At 47.3% G+C, this 25,326-nt stretch overlaps 1 protein-coding gene across 4 annotated transcripts in view; it reads right to left on the reverse strand.

Moving 5' to 3' along the window:
• The window catches only part of PTPRG (protein tyrosine phosphatase, receptor type G), a 772,648-nt gene that overhangs the window by 78,450 nt on the left and 668,872 nt on the right, over positions 1 to 25,326 (reverse strand). For 2 of the 4 annotated variants that reach the window (XM_018066931.1, XM_018066934.1), the window contains exons 13-14: positions 12,254 to 12,386; positions 1,411 to 1,497 (exon numbers count right to left, since the gene is read on the reverse strand). In XM_018066931.1, the coding sequence (XP_017922420.1) occupies positions 1,411 to 1,497; positions 12,254 to 12,386 (220 nt within the window). The remainder of the gene's footprint in view (positions 1 to 1,410; positions 1,498 to 12,253; positions 12,387 to 25,326) is intronic. The other 2 variants (XM_018066932.1, XM_018066935.1) reach the window with 2 other exon arrangements.

Consider the following 25,326-nt stretch of genomic DNA (forward strand, 5'->3'; position numbering starts at 1 on the left):
ACCAGAGGGACTGAGTGCTTTATAACAAAACATAGCCTCTCTAATGAGCCCACTCCCTCATTTGGGGCCAAGTACAAAAATCAGACCTAGTAACAGTCCACCTGGCTGTGGCATTGTGTCTGGAAAGGACTTAGAAACTGGATGGGCATTTATCTTTGTGCCATTCACAAGGTAATGATGGCTTTTTAAAGTGTTAAGAGTCAAAACTACATTATATTTATAATGAACTGGGCATGAAAGTTGGTCATTTAAGTGAGGTCCAAGGTCTTTCTCTTAAGACTAGATCTTTGAATCTAAAACGTATACAGAAGTGTTTCTATTTCAATTTTTACTCTTGAAGTGTTGAAAATGGGATTCAAAATTAAAGACTTCAATAAGGAAAAAGAGACGATAGAAAGAATCATTGCATTACCAGTTAGCAGTTACTGCCTTTCTCTAAAAGCCCAAAATTGCACCGTTCAGCTTAAAAGAAGATAGATCATAGAATCTGTCATTGATCTTCCACAATTCTTATACTATACCTTCCTAGATCTCACAGCTATCCCCAATTATAGTGGGTGCATCAGCTACAATTTCATCTCATCATCTGCTTTACCCACAACCAATGGAGACAAATAAGTTCATGCAAAAAGTCAAATATCAATTCAACAAACTGGTTTGTTGAAAAGGAACAAGGGGCTACTAACAACGAAACGTTGATTAGTGAATTATTCTAAGAGGCCATTTAATATTAAAGCATTAATTACCATCTTAAGTCGAATTTGCCTAGATAAGCCTTACAGAAAGTATCAAGGGCTTACGTGTGGTGATTAAGGTTATATAATCCTGACTGCTAAAGGTTTATTATGAATCTCTCCAGGACAATAATTTTTTTAAGTACTCAAGCCATCAAAAACTCTTGTATTCATTTGAATTTTAGCCTTCTTATGGAAAAAAAAATGCTGTAACCCCATTTATTTCTCTCTTTTCTTCCAGCCCTTCTCCTTTAACTCATTCACAAATTTAGGTTTCTACAAGACACCTTTCACTCACAAGGCTAAATGCATGCATAAAGTGTTTTTACAGCTCTCCAACATGCAAACATCTGAAATTTCAGAAAGAAAAGGGATGCAACAGACATACCAACATATAAACATAAAACATCCCCATCCTAGAAACAAAAAACATCCCCCTCCAATGGCAAAATCAAGCAAAGCAAGCACACGCGGGACATATTGGCATTGCTACCAGCTACCCGCCAGCCACACTGATGTTTGCAAGCCATCCTTTTGGGAGCTGGGGTAGAACAGGTGAGTTTCAGCGCTGTGCTGTCCGGAGGGCTTGACTCCCCATGGCAACAGAACAAAAATCCGGCAAGCCAGTCCCGGCCAAAGAGACCCCCTCCCCACCTTCAGCTTGACTGCCCCTCACCTGCTCCCCTTCTCTCCTCTCTCCCCAGAAGAAGGCACTTCACGGAAACGTCTGGGAAAGCCCTTGGACTTTACTTTGTTACACCCTCTAAATGGACAAAAAACAGAAGAGAACAGGTGTAGAAGACAGTACTTTCAATTGGCCACCCCTCCCTCCCGTTTTGCACAGACCAACCCCACCACTGGACCTTGCAGGGGGCATGCTCCAAAGAGAAGGGTTTACGCACAAAGATAACTGGGCTTCTTAAGGTTTTTTCAAAACTGAGGTAAGAAATGCAAAAAGGGAAATTCTGCTCTTAAAAGCTGTCTTTAAGATACTAGAAATATGTTATCACCCCCAGTGTGATCAGAAGGTAAGGATACCACCGACCCAGTAACAGTTTCTGATGAGCCTCCCATCTTTGACAAGCTCCCCTGGCAAACAGGGTGGCTTAAAACACCACTGGGATAATCACAATTTGACAGGAACAGGTTGGGTACCATTTGAACCTCAGCTCTGCCACAGATTTCTCCGAAACTGGTGCTGTGAGACTGGTCTGGGGCTTGGTCTTTTCCCCATGCATGTCACTCCTCTCTGGAAAGACGCTTTGATTCCCAGTGCAGGGGGTGGGATCACACGAGGGCAGCTCAGACATGGGCGGCTGGGGTGGGGTGGGGCAGCAGTGGGCAGGTGACTGGAATACACTGGGTCTGATGCTGAATTTCCTCTTAATACTTAAATAAGCAGAGCATTGGAGGCTTGGCTCTAGCATTTGAAAAGAGGCACTGTGGCCACCCTGAGAAGCGTTGCTTTAATTATATGCAACCCCCAAACCACCTGGGCTATAGGATTTCACATCGAAAGGATTTTCTTTCTCAACTCTGTAGGACAGTAGAGACTAACACGGATATGGAAACATTCTCCTTTCTGGAAGTTCTTCTTAATCTCATGCAGAACTCTGCATTCAGGACGTGATTTCAAAGAACACTTGTGAACTTCTGATTGTCGTCTTCTCAGAATGGACTTTCTCTAATGCATAGCTGTTAGTTTTTTCTTCTCCATCAACACAAGATTTCCTTTATGTTGATAATTAATAGCCTCGATGGTGGGTAAAAGTGCTTGGTGCCAAAACCAAATGAGGGCTAAGTCAAAACTTAGGAAAATGATTAAGAAGTAGTGGAGGGGGGAAGGTGCTATAAATCAGAACTTCTTGTCTCCCTCTACTGAGCACATTGTGGAATTGCAACAACTGTCCTCAAAACCTCTCTCTCACATGCAGCGCGGCTACCAACATCAATCCCAGGGAATCACGAGTGTGTTGGGAGTGTTTTTGCAAATTTTCATAAGAACTTGAAATTTGCAGCTTCCTAAAATATTTAGACTTCTTCTCAACCCTTAGCCCTACTCTGAATTCTGCCAGACTCACTCTTTCAGGAATTTTGGAGCCGAGCCGGCTATCTCCGCAGTTTCTCCTCACACACAATCGCAGGCGCTTCAAACTCCCACCCTGTAAACTGACAACACTCCGCTGAGAAGCAAATGCTACAAAACTAATATCCCAAATAATTGAGGGGGCTACCTGAGAAACCCGACAAGGCAGACCTCATCAACCCTGGGAGACAGGACTCTTCATTCTGAGAAATCCAAAGAAAGGCACCGAGGATGTAACAGACACTGATTATGTCTAGGAGCTTCCCTTTCCTGCAAAGCGAGCGTGGTTGAAAAACGGATCCATTCACTTCTTCACAGAATCAGTCCTGTCTCTTAAGGATCACAGTGCATAAATGGCAGTCTTTAATGGTGAGTCTCTCCCTGCTTTTGTCTAAGTGACTACGTGTTCCCTGGTTCCAAGAGCTTCGGCTGGCATCTCAGGGCCAACTCGACAGCAGGGGGGCTGGTTACTATAACAACGGATGGGTCTCCTGAATTCTGAAAGGGCCCTGAGTAGCCACTTGGGAAACAGTTATTGAGCAAAAAGTTGCCTGGGATCTGCCACGTGACCCAGATTCCCCTGCACACAGCTGTCCAGAGAAAAGAAAGAAAGAAAAAAAATAGGTGACCATCTTCACAAACAGCTGGGGTCTCTAAAGGCTCCCCACCCCCACGCCTTTTAGCATCTCCGAGCAAGACACCAGCAAATCATTAGAAAAAAATCCTCAGAGGCAAGCCATGTTTCAGCATCAGGAAATGCGCTTTCTTCTCCCCACTGGCTCCACACACTGTCAGGCTTTGAAGAGCTGGATTGCAACAATTATTCCTAATGATTACATTAAAACCTTCTTGAACTATGGCTACAAGTCCATGTTTTGGACAGAGATGAGTGACATGAGCAGTTACCGGATTAAGAAAGAAAAAAAATGATGCTTGGAATACAGGTGGCCCTGAGGGCAGTTTGTTTCCAAAATGATAAAGGTGATTGCACAAAGCCACCAAAAATTACGACTTGGAAGCTTGGCTTTTTCCAGACTTGAGAAAAGTTGCACATAAACCTGTCTTTTGATCCTCATTCCCTCCCTCACATGAGATGCAGAAGAGCAGCTCAGACTGATCCAGGGCCTTTGTATGTGCCCCAGATTCCCTTAAAGAGAATCTGAGGCTGCCTGTGAAAGTGGACTTATTTTGCAAAGAGGAAGTATGTTTTTCCTCGAGGAGTATCAAACACAACAAGAACACATGCTGCTCTATCAGCTCACACAGTTTCCTCCACCCTGAACATCTATCCTTCTCAGTTCTATGAAAATCAGAGCCAACCATCTCCTCCAGGAAGCCTTCCCTGACTCCCTTCTGCCCAGCTCTGGCGATGGTCAAGTACCTCCGGGAGCACAGCTTCCCTTCATCACCACTGACCTTGGGAATGCACATACGAGGGCAGGGCAGAGATGGGCAGACCGGTGAGCAGGGGACCACGGTCAGGTCTGTGCAGCCCACCAGTGCCATGACAGAGTATGAGAACAGTGATCTCACGAGAGTCCAGACAGTAGGAGTTTTAAGCAAAATCTTCCCATTTTCAAAGAAATTCTCGTTTCTGAAAAAAAGAGGTCAGCTACACAAAACCAGTACAACAGGGCACCAGTTTGTAACCTCTGCTTGGGACAACCTTTTTCTACCTGCTCGTCTATTCTGTTAATCTACGCACTTCTTAAAAAAAATGTAATTATTTATTTATTTTTGGCTGTGCTGGGTCTCTGCTGCTACGCGGGCTTTTTCTTTAGTTGCAGCAAGCTGGAGCTAGGTTCTAGCTGGGGTGTGCAGGCTTCCTATTGCAGTGGCTTCTCCTGCTTCAGAGCAAGGGCCCCAGGGCATGTGGGCCTCAGTAGCTGCAAGATATGGAGTTGCTGGGGTTCCTGGGCTCAATAACTTTATTTATTGAGCACAGGCTTAATAACTGTGGTGCATCGGCTTAGTTGCTCCAAGGCATGTGGGATCTTCGACTGGGGATCAAACTTGTGTCTCCTGCATTGGCAGGCGGATTCCTTACCACAGAGCCACCAGGGAAGAACCCTTACACACTCCTTGACGCAGGACCTCTATCTTCTCGCCATATCTCCAGTGCCTGACACAAACTAGATGCTTAAGAAATGTCTTTGAATAAACGAAAGGAAGGAAGGAATACATGAGCCACCTGTAAAGGGTCTTTTAGGTGAACAAAACAAAACAAAGGCCTAGGTTTGAGTACAGCTGACCCTTGAACATGGAGATAAGGGTGCCAACATTCTGCAGTCAAAAATCTGCATGCAATGTCCTTGGCCCTCTGTATCCACAGTTCCTCGACATCTGTGATTCCATGGATTCAACCAAACACCAGGCTGCATACTCCTGCAGAGCTGACTACTAGAAAAAACTCCAAGTATAAGTCGATCCTTGCAGTTCAAACCTGTGTTCTTCAAAGGTCAACTGTAGGGACTTCCCTCGTGGTCCAATGCTTAAGACTCCAGCCACACTTTCCCCTCAGGGAGCATGGGTTCAATCCCTGGTCAGGGAACTAAGAATTCACATGCTGCATGGCACAGCCAAAAAAAAAAAAGGTCAACTGCACTTCTCAAAGGTACTAGCTTGTGATCCTGGGCAAGTCCATTCCCTCTGTGGACACTTTCCTCCAACGGGAAGGAAGGAACAGTCCCCAACACCATGGCCAACACCCGTGGCTGCTGGGAGGATTAAGTCATGTCACGTTTGCTTTGTGCTAATTCACCACTACTGGCTGCTGTAACTTATTATTACTGTGCTTATTATTATTATTATTTAATAATAATATTATTATCGTGACTTATTATCATCATGCTTCCTCCTCGCTAGCTTGTTCACAGTCACGCACGAGAGGAATCATTGCTATTGCCCCAGCTCCTTTGTGACCTTCCTGGGATGGGGGTGGGAGACAAATGTCTAAACCAAATCCAGTGACTGGCGAGCAGGCTTGGAAGCACCCGCTGCTACAGCAGATGGGCGGAGAGCCTGCACACGGCTCACAGTGCTCTGAGTGTCACTGCTGCTACTATGGAATCCAGGAGGGACCAGAGCTCTGCTGGGCACACGTGGCCAACCGTCCCTCCAGCAAGAAGGATGTGGCACATGCCCACACTTGACCTCACATGCATCTGTCTGTTTGCCAGAGCCTCTGCCATGCCAGCTCAAACCCCGCACACATTTGCGGTTTATGTCCCTTCCTATTTATTACACTGTCTCCCCCTGAACATCCAGGAGAGAGAAAAATTGCATGTCAACAAAACACACTTGCTTTCACAAACAGCATTCTAAATGTGGAGGTACCGACAGAGGGCAAAATTTCTGGGAGTCTAAAGATGAGAGTAAAAACAGAGACCTTTCTCCACCTGCCTATGAAGCTAAACTGGTGTGGACTGATGTACCATGGAATTTACAGACGGCTCAGTTGTGTGCTCAAGAGGGATGTGGATTTCTCAGACCAGAAAGTGAAATCCTTCTACTACCAAACTTCAACCAACGGGGGTTACTTTTTACATTTCCCACTTAAGGCTTTTCGGTTTGCTGCTCCGGAGTCTCTGTACTTAGCTCAGCTCTCTCTCTGCATCTGAGAAGTAAAGCTGTTTTTACACTTCTGGAAAGTTCTCTCCCAAGCTACAGTTATGGTCAATGAGATGCTCAATTTGTCATCAGGTAAGATAGCACTGATTAGCTGGGACTAACAATAGGACAGGTAGGTAGGATTACTCAGCATCAAAATCTAGTCTGCTTCTTAAACACCTGAAAATAGGGCAGGTCCTCAAGTTTTCTCCTTTGCGACTTTGGCAAATCCGAATCATAAGATCTTTTCAGATCTTTTCAACAAGCAAATGAACTATGAAAACAGACTCTGGAAGGAAGAGAATGCCTCCAGACAAGTTACTCCTCATCTAGGCAAAATAATGTAACGATTCACATAGTGGGCAATGAAGTCACATTGTGCTGTGTGTTCTCAGTTGCTCAGTCGTGTCCGACTCTTTGCGATCCCATGGACTGTAGCCCTCCAGCCTCCTCTGTCTGTGGGATTCCCCAGGCAAGAATACAGAAGTGGGTTGCCACTTCCTACTCCCGGGGATCTTCCCGACTAGGGATTGAACCTGTATCTCTTGCATCTCCTGCGTTGGCAGGCAGATTCTTTATCACTGTGCCACCTGAAGTCACATTTGCGGGGTTCAAATCCAGGAGCCACTAGAGATGAATGCTCTCACTTATGATTTTACCAAGCCTCAGTTTTCTGATCTGCAAAATGGATGTAATAATTCCTAGGATTTGAAAGTAGCAATGCAATCCATGTAGCACATGTGTGATTTGCTGAATACTCAGTAAAAGACTCTTGGCTGTTTAGACCTTAAGATGTATGAAGCCATTTCAGGGGTAAGACTTTCTGTGCTCATCAGAGAGAGAACAGCTACCTTCAAAGCAATTTTCTTCAAGGTTACAGGAAAAAAAACATTAAAAATATTTTTCCAATCCTGACAATTCTAAGGGGACACTAATGTCTTACTTACACAGTATTAAGCTATTCCATGGAACAAGATAATAAACGAACAAGATGTGTGCCCTAGCATATGGTCTGGAGGTCCTGTATACAGCTCTTTCCCCAGCATCAGCCTTAAGTGATGCAAATTGCAAAGAAACCTTCTCCAAAATTTCCTCTTGTTTCTGAGTGGCAGCAGCTGGCTGCTCCAATCTTGTCAGGAACGCCAGCACATTAGTGCCATATAAACAGCTTGTCTTGGTGAGACGGGCGCTAGAGCTCTTGCAATGTACTTTGTGACTGTAGTCACTCAAAAGGTGCATTTTGTTACTGTCTGGAGGAACAGGGCCAAAATGGCACAGTTTAAAAAGTATAGAATTGATTTCTCCTTCTTCATTTCAACACCAACGACTACAGCTCTGCACCGTCGCATGCTGACATGGGCTGCACTATTTAAAAGGCACACACAGGGTACTACTTATAAAAGGAGGCAAGATTTTCCTCGAGTTTATCCTTATTAGCCGCCCCACCACTCTGTCCCTTGTCCCCAAATGCTCTGCATGTTTATTTCTAGCTTTGCAGCAACTTTCGCATTGTTAGGGATTTGACTACATCTCTTCAAGGCAGACCCTGGCAAGGGGAATTTGAGAGAGAGCTACTAGTAACATCTCAGCCAACTAAGTTTCAAAACAAATTTCTCCCACAAACCCATGTTGATAACTGTAAAAATACTGCTCAGATGGTCCCCAATGGACCTCTGTACACCTTCCAGTGGAACAAAAATATATGAGGTCTCCACCTATACTTTTTGCTGGTTTAGTCACTAAGTTGTGGTCTGACTCTTTGAGACTCCATGCCCACCAGGTTCCTCTGTCCATGGGATTTCCTAGGCAAGAATACTAGAGTGGGGAGCCATTTCCTTCCTTCTCTAGGGGATCTTCCCAACCCAGGGATGGAACGGACGTCTCCCGTGTCCCCTGCACTGCACACAGGTTCTTTACCACTGAGCCACCTGGGCTTCCCACCCTGTATTTTTCAGTTTTGGCCAAATGTTGTAACAAAACTAGTATTTGGCCTCCAAAGGTGTCCTTTTCAAGAAACATACTCAACCCAATAATGCCAACATTTGAGGATACTTCTGATGGTGCTCCATGAATACCCGCATACTCTCCCACTTCTCCCGTGTTCCTGGGGCTGTGTGACCATGTCTGGCCAATGGGAGTGAAGGGTTACACTTCTGGGCCATGCAGTTCAGCCTCAGTGAACACTCAGAAACCACAGCAATAGCTGCGAAGACTCAGTCCTCGGTTATGGAAACCACCACCATGGCGAGTTGGTTTGAAACGTCCGCATCAGGCCTGCCACCTGAGGAAACACTCCAGGAGGTTCTGATCTGCCTCTGTGCTCTACTTATGTCAAGCCTGCTTGCCAACCATCTGCTCTCACGGTGCCTCAAAGGTAGGAGAGGCGTACTGTTGTTTTAGCTTCAAAACCGCATCGCTGGAGGGGAACACCCATCCCTTCAGCATGTATGCACTTTCTCTGTGTACTCTCCCAACACATCTCTCTTTCATGTTCATAATAAAGAAAAAAAAAATCTGAAAAAAGGGAAAAAAAAAGATCCTTGTTTCCTGTAGGCTGTTCTCATGTTTGGCCAACTCATCTGTCCTGATGCTAATTCAATTTCACTTTGCTTGTTCTGAAAGAAGTTTCTCCTTTGCACTCAGTCCTGTGTACTGGCATGTTAGGAGTTTGGTAAAAACTCACAGGCAGGGCTTTCCTGGTGGCTCAGTGGTAAAGAATCTGCCTGTTAGTGCAGGACAACAGGTCTGATCCCTGATCTGGGAAGATCCCACGTGCTGCGGAGCAACTAAGCCCGTGCACCAAAGCTACTGAGTGGGCGCTCTAGAGCCTGGGAGCCACCACTGAGTCCATGTGCAGCCACTGAAGCCTGCGTGCTTAGAGCTTGTGCTCCACAGTAAGGGAAGCCACAGCAATGAGAAGCCTCTGAACTGCAGCTAGAGCGTGACCCCCAGTAGCCGCAACAAAAGAAATGCCTGCATAGCAGCAAAGACCCAGCACAGCCAAAAGTAAATAAATAAAATTGTTAACAACAACAACAAACAAAAAACTGCCCTCCAAAACAACAAAAAACACCTCAACTCAGGCAGTATCTACTGAAGGAGGTTTAAACCTCTCGTTACGTTAAAGCAAGCTTTGAATACACACATGTAATACGTATATCAGCTTCTCTACTGGCTCAGATGATAAAGAATCTGCCTGCAATGCAGGAGACCTGGGTTTGATCCCTGGGCCAGGAAGATCCCCTGAGAAAGGGAATGACAACCGTCTTCCGTAGTCTTGCCTGGAGAATCCCATGGAGAGAGGAAACTGGCAGGCTATAGTCCATGGGGTCACAAAGAGTTGGATGCGACTGAGCAACTAATAGTAACTAACTAACATGTAAATAACATGTACAAAACGTTATAAACATATTTTAAACATGAAATAATAATATATTATTCAATATGTATGTGCAATTCAGACTCACTGAGTTTTTCAAAAGTATACACAGTATGAATTTCTCATGGGGAAATACATCTTGAATGGAAGGACCTTAAACGCTCTCTTGACGACATTGCACAGCCCCTTCCTGTAAGCACCTTGCCATCAGCATGTCTGTCTGGTCAGCCTGATATCTCCATCTGCTTGACCAAATAGCCAGGGTCCTCAGTCTTATCAGGGAGGCAGAGAACCAAGGTGGGCCAAGCAGAAATAACACTGAGGTTTGTGCTAGAACTACTGGGAACAGGAACTTTTTCACACTGGAGCTGCTAGGGTTACCAAGCCTGCGGCAGTGGTGGGTCCTCTCTGCTCCTTCCTGCGGAGAGTCTGCAACTAAAACCACACAGCACCAAGCAGAGACAAGAGGAGGGCGTGCAGACCTTTTGTTACCTCTAGGCGCTCAGTTTAACCCATGTGAGGTAGCCTCCAATGTACCAATCAGTGGGCTCCAGAGAGTATCTGTTTGCAAACCATCATGTCTCAGAGAAAGGGTGACAGGGACGTGAGTCTAGCATTCCTAGGCTCACCCTGAAACACAACGTCCGCTATCACCTAGCTGGACTATAGCGCGAACAGCACCACGGTTACCCTTGGACAGCGGCGGAAGCCCTCAGATGAACCCTTCCTTATTCCCTTGACCTTTCCGATTGAGAACAGACCCAGGGACACCATCTGTTCACAGATTCTGTTGATCCCACCTTCAGGATGTGTCTACAGTCCGTCAGTTCACAACCTGCGTGGCTGCCCTCAGCCGAGCCAGCATCACTCCTTCTTGGACAAGTCCGTAGTCCCCTAGCTGGCCTCTCTGCCTCTGCCCCAGCTCCTTTTCAGTGGTCTTTGCAACACAGCCAAGGGATCCTGAATCACAAGACTTCTCTACCAAACACTCCTTCTGTCATTAAAAGGCAATGTGCTCCAGCAGTCTGGAGTGTTCACAAAGCTGTCCATGACCAACTCCCCTTTATCCTGTTTCTTCCTGATACCCTGTCCTACACTCTCTCCCCACACTCATCTGCTCCAGCCACAGCTCTTGGCTCTTCCTGGAACATAGCAGGCACATTCCTGCCTCAAGACCTTTACACATGCAATTTCCTCTGCTTGGAACCTGCCCCAGATGGAGCCCGTTTGACTCCTTTGGACAAATACCCCTTACCAGGTAGGCCTTCTTTAACCACGCTGAGGGCTTCCTAGGTGGCTCAGTGGTAAAGAACCTGCCTGCCAAGAGGAGATGAAGGTTTGATCCCTGGGTTGGGAAGATCCCCTGGAGAAGGAAATTGCAACCCACTCCAGTATTCTTGCCTTGGAAATCCCATGGACAGAGGCGCCTGGAGGGTTACAGTCACAGGCTCGCAGAGTCAGAGATGACCTAGCAACCAAGCAACCACTACCACCACCACCACTCTGACCATTCACCCTAAAGCCTCAGCATCCCCATCCACCTTCCAGACTGACTTTTCTCATTGTACACTTAACATCATCTTGTTTGCTTTATTTATCCCGTCTCCTCAGCTCCATGAGAGAAGACTGTCTGGCACACAACAGGGGCTAAAATTCATCGAATGAATGGAAAGAAGGGAGGGAAACATGACGCCTGTCCATTACTGATGAAGCTTGTTAAAGGGCAGAAGCTTCCTACATCAGTTTGAGAGGTGAAGCCTGCCAGGGCAACCAAGTGGGCCAGCCTATCTCACTCAGTTAAACTGGCTGACAGTGTGGAGCTGAAGAAACAGACAACTTTTAAATAGAAGCTTCAAATAGGCTTCCCTCGGGAAGCAGTGAGAACCAGTTCAAGGATGATGCTAGTACAAGGATGACTTACCATCAGCCATCTTTATGAGTATTAAATGCCAGAGAATATGATAAATGTTCCATCACTGAATTTTCAGTAAAAGGCTATGAAAAAAATTTTAAGCTCAAGAGGAGCTATTATGTGGTAATGACAAAGTGGAGCATGGTCTCAGAGAAACTGGGAAAGCTCAGAAACTTATTAACTCATTTTGCAGGTTCAGAAACTAAAGCTCAAAGTGAGAAATGGGATTTGTAGCCAGCAAGTAGCAGGGCTGGTATCTGAACTCGCATCTCCCTGATTTTTGAGCAAAAGCCTCTTTGGCACTAAATTCTAGGAGCTCATCATGGGTGCCTTAATCTCAACAGCGACTCTGTATCGCCAGTTTCTTGCAGATAAAGCAGGTCTCCCAGGTGGTAACACAAGAAGCACCGCAGCCACCTTACCTTTCTAAGTGAAGAGGCTGTGGGCGTCCCCTCCCCTTGGTTAAACCCCTCTTACGGGCACGTGCTGACAGTGGAACCCAAGCCCCACGCCAGGGCTGCCTGGCGACTCACCTCCAGTAAACGAGCACAGCAATGAGAAGGATGAGGCACACGAAGGTCAAGGCTGATACCACAATCAGAGGGATGATCCACTCCATCCTCCCGGGGGAAGGCCGGCTTATCATCCCAGAGGTGTTCTTCTCTGCTGCAAAGAGAAACGTGCCAGTCAGAGGGCAGAGGCAAGCCAAGCGTAGGAGCCAGGGGAGCCCCACTGTGCCGGAGAGCTCTGCTCCACTTCTGGGTGCTTCTGGAGAACGGGGCTGCCCGGTGACGAGGGGCAAACCACTGTCTTCGCCGTTTCCTGGGGAGGCCCAAGCCAAGCGGGGCCTGTTCTGCAGGCTGCACCCCGTCGTCAGATGGGTTTATAGATAAGAGTCAAAATGTTTTTGAAAAGACTTGAGCCGATGCCAGAGACCCAGCCTCGCTCTGAGGACACTACTGACCCTGAGTGGCCTCTGGATACACTGAAGAAATACGCTCGGGTCTGAAAGGAGCACTGAGCCCGCTTCTGGAAAATGGACAGGGGAGCCTGGTAGGTTTGCCAGGGCAGGAGGGAGGGAGGGAAAGATGGGTTTTACTAAGACAACCGTCTGTGACTGATCGGGTGTATATTTCTTTGCTTAGCATCCATTACCCCCTCCTCTAGCCCTGCTGTGGGAAACCACCCTCCCTAACAGTCCTGGTGAGACAACTGTCCAAGAGTGGATCCCTCAGTCTCCCGGCCAAGGGGAAAGAGCAGGACTCAAGCACACCCCTGCAGAAGCACCCAGGTTCCTCCTGCCCATCAGCTCCCACCACCCAGATCCCCCGAGAACCCGTTTTCCCTCAAATCTGGTTCAAAAGCTTTTCCTTTGATCCCATTTCCCACCTGCCCCCTTACCCCATCCTTCTAAAGGCTCTCAGAGAGGCAGCCACATCTCTCTCTGCTGCCAGCACACATCAGCCACTCAACAGTAGCCAGCCTTGGCGGGGGGAAGGGGGGCGTTAAGAGGGGAAGCTTGCGGAATAGTAGAGGATTCTCTTGGGTCGGCTAGCACCTCTTACCCCAGCAGCTCCTCCTCCTCTCTCAGGTCCCAAGGATCTTCACAAGTTCCCAGCAGACTCAGGTGAGAATCTAGTCTACAAACAGTGGGGTTGATGCCTGGAAATCTCCAGGTGGTCCACAGGAAGCTCAGAGGTGGCGTGGGGTTGGGAAGAGCCCAGGAGCACAGAGACGGTCAGGAGACACACGTGTGAGAAAGCAAAGGTTCCCTGATCGCAGGGAGAAGCCCACAGACACCTCCACCGCTGGCTGCAGGGCTCAGCGAGGATTCCTCCTGCTCTGCAGAAATGAGGCCAGCGTTCAGCCAGCCCGGAGCACCCCTGAGCTGGATGGACTACGTGAAGGGCTAATCAGGCTGGGTTTCCAGGAGAGAGGAGGTGGGCTGAGCAGGAAAGAGATAATTAGCCCTGGGAGCAGATTATTAAAGAGGCAAGACCTGGAGTGAGGAAGAAATGGGCTACAGCCTTTTTACTGGGTTTCCTCAAATGTAGTTGACCCTGATCCCCTCCTTTGTTTCATGCACAGGCGGGACCAGATGTATGCCCAGCTCACAGGTGACAAGACAGAGGCACGCATACTCTGATGAAAAACCTCAGCAGGGCAAACAGAGGTTTATAAAGAGCCTCCCTAACCATGCTAGCCCATTTCTTGTGATAGCATGCCCCAGAGGCTTCCGTTAGGCATCTATCTGACAAGTCCTGACTGCGTGCCAGGCATGGTGAGACGGGATGCGGAGGCAAGAAGACATCAGACAGGAACAACTCTGTGTCTGGGGTGGGAATTTGAAGGGAGAGGAGCAGAAGCATGAACAAGCAATTGGAATAAATGAAAAGTGATGCCACAGGCAGCACACGGGGTCCAGGGGAACAGTGGTCTCAGCCTAGGGATTCGGCGGGCGGGGGGGGAGGTGCTTCCTGATGTTCAGATGGCAGCTGAAGGATGGATGAAGATGAGTTAGCCAGGTCAAGAGCAAGCACAGATGTGTTCTGGAGAGAGAGGACTGAAGTAGCGGGGGTATGAGGATGAAGGGGGGTTCCAAAATGGAGAGTTGGAGGCCCCATCAGCCAGGGTTTGTAGGCTGGATTAAGGGAACCGGTTTTAGGCCACAGAACATGTCCTGCAAGACTGCAAACAGAGACAGACAAGTGTCAGATGTACAATCTCTCCCTCAATATCATGCTTTCATCGCAAGCTCTGGTCACCAGCCGCAGAAAGAATCCAAGCTGCAAATGAAAATTTTGCAGGGCTCCAGCAGGGGGCAGCCCAGCCAGGTGATTATGCGGCTGGTGGTGGGGAATCTCAAAGCCAGGATGGTGCCCTTAATGGAAAATATGGCAGGAGGGCTGACATAAATGCCTTACAACCAGGGAACTCACTTTCCACCCTGGGAAGCCCGGGCATACCCAATGTTTTATTTCTCTCCTTTCCTTCTCACAGAAGAGGCTTCCTGTCTGAGCTACTGCATGGTTAGGCAGGGGTGGGGAGGAGGCAGAAGGCAAAGTCCACATCCTGCTCGTCCTCAAATCACTGAAAACAACCCTCGCCCAAAACTCCCTCAGATTTCACAGTGGAGCTGTTTCTAACATTTTATCACGCCTGTGTGAGCACTTTTTTTTTTTTTTTTGAGAGGTTGAGGGAGTAAACATATCTCAAGTCCCTCTCAAGACAGCCCCTTGAATGGTGGCATTTGTGGAAGAAAACTCAGACCAGCAACAGCTGGCAGTGAGAGAGCAAAATCTAAGGATTATTTTGACAGCAGTTTGGTCTTCGCCTGGACTAATGACAGGCACCGGGATCTGCCTAGGTCATTTACGTAAAAGCCAGGCAAAAATAGGAGTGCTGCTGGATTTCCACTTGGGCACAACAAAGCTGACTGCATGTTAAAACTCAGAGTCCTGCTTTGTCTTCACGGTACCAGGAGCCTGGAATTCCACTCCATGGCCACACAGTCATGCGCATCCTCTCCTGAGGAATCCCGTCCTGCCCCTGGGGACAGCAAGGTCCTCCCTGAGTGGGCCTCCCCACCCCATCCTCTCCTGCTACCCGCCTCCGCTGCAATGGGTTCCAGCCACATCCACCCATCCAGTGACTAGCTGGGCCATGATCCCGCCTCTCAAGCTCTGACGCTGCTGAGCTCACTGCCCGGGAACACTGCTCCATCCTATCCCCGGAAGGTCCTGATCCCTCAGTCCTGGCTCAGGCGCAGGGATCACCTTCTCTGTGAAGTCTCCCCAGACCCTCAGACTGTGCTCTCCGGAAGGTGCAGTAGAGATTACAGGTTTGAACCCTGACTCTGCCACTTTCTACATGACCTCTAACTGATAACTTGCATCACTTGGGGCCTGGAGTTCTTTATTTATAAAATGGGGAGACAAGAACTTATTTCCCTGATGTGGCGGGAAAACTCAAGACACAAGCAGAATGCTTAGAGGTGTGCCCGGCATTGAGCAAAAACTAAATAAATCCTCTAATCCTCGCCAGGGTGGTTGTCATCATGAACTTTCCTCACGGCACATGTAATTTCAGGTGCTCTCTTATTACTTACTGTAAGGTCCCCCAGAGTAGGCTGATGGTCTCCGTATAGAACAGTAATAAAGTGCTGTCTCTTCCTAGTCACGTGACACTTGGGGAGTTACTTAAGCTCTTTGGGCATGAGTTTTGCCATCTGTAAATGGAAATAATGATACTTCCCACTACAGTGGGGTGGGAGGGGGGTGTGACGATTACATGAGTTAATTCAATAAAACCCCTAGCGTGTTGCCTGGCACCCATAAGCACCTACTTAACATTATCAACTGTGATGACCATCATCACCACCACCATCCTCTCCCTCTTCAGCACCCTAGCATAGCACCAGGCAGATGGAGAGCACTTGTCAGGTGTCTGCAGAATCTGAATCCCCCTGTAATATACGAGGGCTCGCGTGGCAATCACACAGAACCACAGGTGGGTTCTGGGGGCATCGGCAGTGGGGGCAGCCTGTGAGGTGACCACCAGTGAAGAGCCAGAACCTCAAAGTCTGTCCTAAGACTAGAGCTTCTTGCCGTGCTTTAGGAAGAAACACTTGTCCTGGTGCCTGACTCGAGGTATGGCCCAGCGGGCCCTCAAAGGAGAAAGTGCCATCAAACAGTCAACTACTAGAAACTAACTAGGAACACGTAGCCTGCCACCTGAGCTAGGTCTACACTCTTCCTCCCCTGCCCTTGTTCTCCCAACAATCTTCCCCACGCCAAGGCCCCAAACACTAGAACATACTACTGACTTTTCAGAGAAACCAAGATCCTGCCCTCCAGGATAGCAAATTCTGACTACACATCCTGCCTCATGCCTTTTTCACCCTGTGACTTGGGGTAAGTGACTGTCTCTGAGCCTCTCTGGTGGCTCCTCTATCAAGGGGAAACAGATGACAAGGCTCACCTCTCGAGGGACGTAGGGGAATCAGATAACCTACGCAGAGCAGACTATGCTAGATGCAGAAGGAAATCATGGGGCCTCTTTTTCCAAAATTACTGAAGAGTTTCAAGAGCTGATGCAGAACATAAATGCAAACACAGGGCCTCCTGAGCACAGGGCTGTGTAACTGCAAAGGTCGCATCCCCAGAAAGCTGGCCCTGAGCAGTCAAGCATTCAGCCCAGTACCTGAGTCCAGGGGACATCCGTTCTTCTCTTCCTTTCAAGCAGGCGACACTGCTGACTGTGATAAACTTAGATGCTCCCAACTGTTAGGGGTAGAAAATACCCTGATGCTGGGAAAGATCAAAGGTAGGAGGAGAAGGGAACGATAGAAGATGAGATGGTTGGATGGACATGAATTTAAGCAAACTCTGGGAGACAGCGAAGGAGAGGGAGGTCTGGCATGCTGTAGTCAGTGAAGTTGCGAAGAGTCAGACATGACTCAGTAACTGAACAACAGAACAGTTAGGAGCAGCTTACTTGTACTTAGAGCTTCACTTGTAACCCAGCTACCTCCTGAATGGTCCAGCAGAGCCAGGCTGCCCAGCTCCAGGAGAGTTTGCCCGAACCCTGACACCAAGACAAGTGCAGGACCGCTGGGTTAACACAGCACCTTCTTGCCTCCATCTCTGATCTGTCCAGTTGGTTTGGTTTTACTAGCAGGACCAGCCCGGCCATTCCAGCCTGCCATGGGCAATGTGAACTGGCAGCCCACAGACGTGTGGGTTGGCACCCTTCCCCTGGGAATTATTAATTAAATTGTGAGGTAGGTGCCAAGATTTCATAAACAATCGAGTTCAGCAAAAAATAAAAATCAAAAATAAATTAAAAAAAACAACTACCCAAAATCTCCCATATCACAGTTCTGAATTCCCAGATGGCATACATCAGCTGGAAGCAAGGAGCATACACTCTAAGACAAGCTATGGCTCACTGGCTTGCCACAGTCCTCACTGCCCCCTAGACGCAACATAAGACCTGCTTTCTTTATCCCTGAGTCCAGTGGGCAGCTCCCTCTGGACAGTCGAATTTCAGTCTGTAGTATGGCACTCTGACCCAAGGAAGCAGCTGGAATGCACACACACGCACACACACCTGGGGCTTTTACAAAAGCCTTATCATCAAAAGCAAGAATCATGGTTTAATAGAACTCCTGACCAGGATTCTGAAAACACTAACGACTCAAGAGAGAGGCTGTACCAGGCAGCTTTTCCAATTCAGCTTTTATCCTGAAAGTGATTTTAGTTTTCAACCAATGAGAAGTAACTCAGATTGCTGCTCCATCTTTACAGCATGGGCCATTCCCCTTTGTGAACCTAGAACCTGTTCATACTTGTTCCAGGGCTGCATCTTGCTGTTCTGTGTAAAAGGATAAAAATGGGAAGAGGGTATCAACTTATGCCCCTTCTCCTCCCATGGATCTGATGTGCAGATGAGGGGCCGCTAGGAGGGTCAGAAGATGTCTGGTCAGGTAGGCCTGGGACTCAGAGAATGATCCAGTTTCAGAAACATCTTCCAGTGGAAATGTACAGCAAAATACTAATACATAATCTTCTTTGAGCATTTGTGTGCAGACGGTGGGGGAAGGTGAATGACCTCCCCACAGATCATCTTCCTCTTTTATTTCAGCATCCACAAGAATCTGAGTAAACTGCCTCCATTCTGCTTTCTCAAAAAAAAAAAAAAGAAAGAAAAGAAAAACAGTTTTCAGTGGCATATGTCATCACTGAATTAATGCTGTTTGCCTTTTACTGGCTTGGCTCTCATCCCAGTAGAAGCAAATAAAAACGGAGTACAATGTACTATAAATGCTACAGGCAGGGAAATATCAGATGGACCCGTAGAAGACGCCTCCTACCCTGCAGGAAGGGCTCAACTTCTGCTTCGGGACAAGAACCTCTACATGGTCAATACTGAAAGGGGCTTGGATCCTGACAGGCCACTCTCAGGGGCTGGGCAAAGGTGGATTTGGTCACAATTCAATGGAGATTGAGAGCAGCACAACCTGCACACTCAAAATCTATAGCTGGGTTTAAGTCACAAAAAACGAGACTGTGTTCGTTTGGATAATGCTACTCCTTCAAAACCAGCTGCAGTTATGAATTAAGGTGGTACTTAAAAAAAAAAATAGTGGTAAAACACACATAAAAGTTACCATCTTTACCATCTCCAGGAGTACAGTTCACAGTGTTGCTCAACTGATTTCAAAGAATCTGTTTTTCATTTATAAAATTGCAACTCTATACTGATGAAACAACAATTCCCATCAGCCCCAGCCCCTGGCAACCACCATTCAACTTTCTGTATGACCTGACTACTCTAGGTAACTCACGTGAGTGGACTCGCGTGTGTGTGTGCGCGTGTGCGCTTGCGCACGCGTGTGCATGTGTGTGTGTGCGTGTGTGTGTGTGTGTGTGTTGTGACTGGCTCAAGGTTCATCTATGCTATAGCCCTGTGACAGAGTTTCCTTCCCTTCTAAAGCTGAATGGCATTCCACTCTGGGTATATACCACATTTTGTTTATCTGTTCATCAGTCATTGGACACGTGGCTTGCTTCCATTCCTTGGAAACTTGGCCACTATAAATAACACTGCTACAAACATGACAGTTCAAATCTCTCTTCAAGACCCAACTTTCAATCCTTTCGGGTAAATACCCAGGAACAGGATTCCTGGATCATACGGCAATTCTATTTTTAATTCTATTAAGAACTTCCATACTGTTTCCTAAGTGGTTGCACCATTTCACATTCCCCTCAACAGGGCACAAGAGTCTTCATTTTGCCACATCCTCAACAACACTTGTTGTTTTCTATTTTGTTTTTTGAGTCTTGCGCTAGCATCCCTAACAGCTGTGAATTAAAAAGAAAGCTGCTTTTTTATAGGGCCACAAAACTTGTCTTTATTTTCTGAAGCCCTGGTATTAGCTAAACTGCTGTTGAAAAGAGACATGACTGTGAGTCACAAATACATATATTCTCCTGCAATGGGACATGGGTTTCATGTTCCCATGACCATGTCTGAGCTTGATTTAGAGCATCCATCCTGTCTCTCCATTTACAGCACCACTAGGAGTTGTCCTCAATAAGCCCCCTTACCATTTCTCACAGAGCTCAGACTCAAATCAATGCAAGCGTCACCTGTATTTCAATAAGGCACTGGAACAATGAAGGCACTTGATAAATCCCAATTTATTTCAAGTTCCATAAACACGGCAGGTCCTGGGTCCCGACCTACTGGAAATCACCACCATAGATGCTTCACTAGAACATCATGTGTCTCTGCCGTTAATCAGGGCTCATGCCAGACACACAGCCCCTTACAACCAGAATCCTTTGCTCCAGCCTCTCTGGAAATCTGCTTGTTCTCGGTGAGGTCTGGTTTCCTACATCAAGAGGTATACAATCTGTCCTATTTCAAGATCACTCAGTGAGGGACAGAAACTTCCAAGGACCCAGACACTTTCTAGGAGGAAACTAAACCACACTGCTGCCTTCAGGGCACCCAAGCTAGTTCTTCTCAACACTTGCAGTAAAATCACAGTCAGGAGCCAGGGCAAGCCATATGACGTAGAAAAGTTCTCCCCACAACAGGAGCCTGAGCAACCAAAGCAGGAAGGCTGAAAACTGCGATGACAGTCCATACAAAATCCTGGTCTGATTTACTTTAACTAAAGCATGCAGGGACCTCCCTGGTGGGCCAGTGGCTAGGACTCTGCACCCAGTGCAGGGGGCCCAGGTTCGAGCCCCTGGTCAGGGAACTAGATCCCACATGCCACAACTAAGCGTTTGCATGCCACCAATAAACGTTCTGCATGCCACAAGGAAGGCTGCAGATCCCACACACTGCAACTGAGACCCAGCAGAGCCAAAACACCAACCAACCAACCAACCAACCAACCAAAGCATGAAGCCTCTCCCCCGCTCCATAAACCCCGGCTGAATTTCACAGTCATAACGTCTGCTCTATATTCATGAGCCTGTATTGCTACTTATTTCTGACCTTAAATTACCTCCTATTGTTTCTTCCCAAGTAAACATCTTTGAAAAGGAACTTTATGTTAACCTATAAATCTGAGTTTCTCCACCATGGCACTATGGACACTTTGGACTAAGAAATTCTTTGTTGTTGGACTGGTCTGTGCCTTGGAGGATGTTCAGCAGCATCCTTCATCTCTTCCCATTACATGTTAGGAGCAGGCCCTGCCTCAGTCATGATAACCGAAAACGTTTCCAGATATTGCCCTGTGAGGAAAGGGAACAAGCTCATCTCTAGGTGACCTTCAGAGTCTGTGTCAAAAGTGAAAAAATGGTTTCTTTTTACAAGGACACATTCAAATATTCACTTAATAATTAATAATTCATTTGAATTATTTGCCCACTTGGCAAATAAGCCCCAAGGGCAGGAAGCCAGTAGCACCAGGTGGGTTCTGGGCCTGTGTCTGACCCCGTCTCGCCACGTCTTGCTCAGGCAAATTCCTTAACCTTTGAGCCTTGGTTTCCCCAGGCCTCCAGGTGATGCTAGTGGTAGAGAAGCTGCCTGCCAATGCAGGAGATTTAAGAGACACCAGCAGTTCAATCCCTGGGTTGGGAAGATCCCTTAGGGGAGGGAATGGCAATTCACTCTGGTCTTCTTGCCTGGAGTAATGGACAGAGAAGTCTAGTGGGGTACAGTCTATACGGTTGCAAAGAGTTGGATACGACCGAAGCGACTTAGCATGCACGCCTCGTTTCCTCACTGGTTTAAGGGCCACAAAGACAGCAGAGGCCGCCTGGGGTTATGTAGGGTAAGCAACATCACATTTTGGCTTTTAGTACCCACATCACCAGCATGGAACAAATATTAAGCAGTGATGCAACTGTTTCTAGAAGTAAAGATTTTCAAGCTGGGCTTCCTTAGAGCCTAAGTGTTCCTAAGAGGTACTCAAGGTTTGCCCAAAGCAGAGAGGTGACTGGAGCTTAGCACCCTCGACTCTGAGTCAGAGCAGAAGAGCAGCCCCAAGTCTCTGACCAACTGAGTGTATTGCAGATTTATGAGTGTGCTCAGCTGCTTCAGTCATGTCCTTTTGATTCTTTGTGATCCCATGGACTGTAGCCTGCCAGGTCCCTCTGTCCACGGAATTCTCCAAGCAAGAATACTGGAGTGGGTTGCCATGCCCTCCTCCAGGGAATCTTCCCAATCCATGGATCAAACCTCAGTCTCCTGCATTACAGGTGGATTCTTTACCACTGGACCAACTGGGAAGCCCATTTCTAGCTCAGGGTTAGGACCAAAGTCAGTCAAAGGCAAGATCTCGTCTGGAGACTCTACTCTCCCGACCCCTGAACTGGAGGAGGCACTCAGCCAGCTTTCGGTGAATGAGTGTTTACATAATGGGGTTCTGAGCAAGATGCAGTCTGAAAAAGGAGTTTCCCAGATATAAGGAAAGAAAAAGGGAAAAACTTCAGCATTAAATGATGAGTTTGTAGACTGTGCCCACCCTGAGATGCTACTGCTGGGGCATGCTGCGTACCCCAAGAACACTGTATTGCATCAACTGGCCTCTGGGGGTGTCTTCACCACATCTGGGCCATGGCTGCTGAGGGAGGGACCCTGGCTGTTACCTGCCTGATTTCTGCATGTGTCTGAACTGGCCCCTTTCTTCTAGAGAATCGTTCTCTCTTCTTCCCTGCAAGTTAATACTGAAGATACTAGTCATAGGATTTTTTGAAAAGATGTTATCAAACATCAAGGAGATTTAAATAAGCCTTTTGGAGATGCTGGTAAAAAAGAACACAATTTGTTTAACGTTGACGCTTTTTTTTTGAAGAGACTAAATATCGACTGGAAGAATTGTTTTTAACATGAAGAAAAAATAAATGTGGAACAGATTTACACAAATGTACATCCAGAGTCTTTAAAAGAAGTCGCCACTAACATTGAAACGATGGGGATTTCGTTTAAAAAAATAAACACCAAGCTGGAGGAGGCAGATGGAGAAAAGGAAGATGGATCAAGGCAAAGTGAGACCTTGGGGGTCATGCACAATGTGGGGTTTTACCCTCAAGTTACTTATATCTTTTATTAACCAATGGGCACACATACATTTCCCTTCAATCTTGCCCAGCATCAGGGTCTTTTCAAGTGAGTCAGCTGGCCATTAGGTGGCCAAAGTATCTGAAGGCACAAGGAGAAGAGGGTGGTAGAGGATGAGGTGGCTGGACAGCATCACTGACTCAATGGACGTGATGGGCAAATGGGCAATGGGCTAATTCCGGGAGACAGTGAGGGACAGGGAGGCCTGGTGTGCTCCAGTCCATGGGGTCACAAAGAGTCAGACACGACTGAGCAACACACATACACATTTCTGTGTAAAGCCACAGGGGTCAGCAAATGATAGCCTGCTGATCAAATCAGGCCCACTGCCTGTTTTTGAAAACTGAGTTTTACCAGAACTCAAATCACGTTCACCCATTTGTGGGGTGTTTCAGGCTGCTTACATGCCCCCTTGCAAAGAGGTACAGTTGCAACAAAGACTTACAGTCCACAAAGCTGGAAATGTCCCCTCTTTGGCTGTTTGCAGAAAACCTTTGTTCATCTCTGGCTTAACCAAGCCCCACCACCACTCTCAAATTGGAACTACCTGAAATTCTAAAGGAAGATCCCTCTGACTTTGGGAAGAAGTGGACGCTCCCATCAAGATGAAGGTGGAAAGGTCTGCTTTACCAGTGTTGGGGACAGACTGGAGTTTCTGGAGAGTGTTTCTAGTGCCAGATCATTGGGGACCACAGTCTCCGCCTGCTCTTCAAAGTCCCAGGATGACTGCTGGAGAGCTGCAAGGGGCTGCCTCATAGTCGCTCTTGCTGTCCTGTGGACCTCAGGCTGCGTGAAGCTCCTCTTTCCGTGTCACTGACAAGAAGGGTGACTCTGTTTATCTGCACCTCCTTCAGCACTAAGGACTCTAGTTATGCCCACCTTACAGGCGAGGATGCTGAGTGGAAAGACTGGCCTGAGGACCCTGTGAGAATAAAGGGCAGAGCCTCCTAGAAGAATCTGACTCCACAAGCTACTCTGCCAAGATCGTGGACGCTCAAGATGCGTGCAGGGTTGAAGTTGGAGACTCACAGGTCCTGCACCCGAAGGCAGAAGCCTCCACAGGATTTACCAAGTGTTTCTGCTCCCCTCTCCCTGGAATCAGCAACTTGACTGCCACTGCAAGGACTCATTTCCACTCACCTGGACTGAATCCCGGGCCCCCACCCTCACCAGTCTCTCAAACTGCCAAAGCTTCAAGCTCTTCGCTTGGAGAGCTTTTCAGGAGTGTGGACAAAGAAATGTTTAAGAGGAGCCAGCTGGGAAGGCTACTTTGCCAGAGCCCCTAGTCTGCAAGCGAAACTGTTCAAGCCTGAAAATCAATTCCAGGTCCACTGCTCGTCTGTGGAGAAACCACACTGGTCCAAGCTGCCTCAGGCATCACCTCCTAACTCAACTGCCTGTGTCCATTCCTGCCTCCCTAAACGTCCACAGAGAGGTGGAAATGACCTTCTGAAAAAGTTCATCAGATGAGTAACTCTGCTGGGGAAATCCACTGCTGGTTTTCCACAGTGCTTAGAACTCAAGCCTCAGCATGGCTGACAAGCCCCTTTCTGAACTGAGCTCTGCTCTAACTCATTCTGCATCCCTGATCTCGGGGGTCCAGACACACTGGCCCTCTGATGGCTCCCTGACTGATCCAAGTTAGCCCCCACTTTAGGGTCTCTGGACCTGCTGCTCTTACAGCCCAGAATGTTCTTCCATGAATCACTGCCTAGCTAGCTCCTTCTCACCACCGGGGGGTCTCCACTCAAATGTCCTTCCTTGACCACTGAATGAAAACTGTCCCTGACCCCAACTCCAGAACTTGATGTTAATGCATCTATTTACTGGAACACTCTCAAGCTTTTCCATTAGAACATAAACCTCAGGAGAACACAAGCCTGACTAGCTCTAGAGTCTATTCCCAACGCCTAGTCCAGAGCCTGGGATTCAGTGGTTACTCCAAAAATATCTCTTTTAATATCTCCAAATCCAAGAAATCCAGCTTTTTCACATCAATTCCTGTAGGGAATGTCATTGCTCCTGCAGGAAGAGCTGCAAACAGCTTCCCAAGTGGCTTGATACTTCCTTTACTCAATTCTTAGAGGGCTACTCCGCACTTTCCCCTAAAACTGGGACAAAGTGAGCAGCACCCACAGTAGACCCACACTTCAAAACATGAGTCCATACCATCTTTAAGGAGGAATGTAATTCAAAACATGAAAATTTATTCTAAGTTGTATCTTAACATACGAGGTCTCAGCTTTAGATGAATTTTAATGTTTACAAGTGCAAAAGCAAATAAATATTTACCAGTTGCTTTTTTTTTTTTTTTGCACTCTTGTAACTCCACAACAGCTTAGACGCAAAAAAAAAAAAAAAAGAAAGAAAGAAAAAAAATTGTTACTAAACATCTTGTAGTCTGGCAAAAGAGAGACTTTCTTATTAAGAAAACCCCCACAACAATAACAACCCCTCATGTTCAGGACTCCCTTGTAAAAACTAACAGGATGTTTCAATAAGATATGAGCATAGG

This window comes from Capra hircus, chromosome 22 (genome assembly GCF_001704415.2).
Source record: "Capra hircus breed San Clemente chromosome 22, ASM170441v1, whole genome shotgun sequence".
In the NCBI taxonomy this organism is placed as follows: domain Eukaryota; kingdom Metazoa; phylum Chordata; class Mammalia; order Artiodactyla; family Bovidae; genus Capra; species Capra hircus.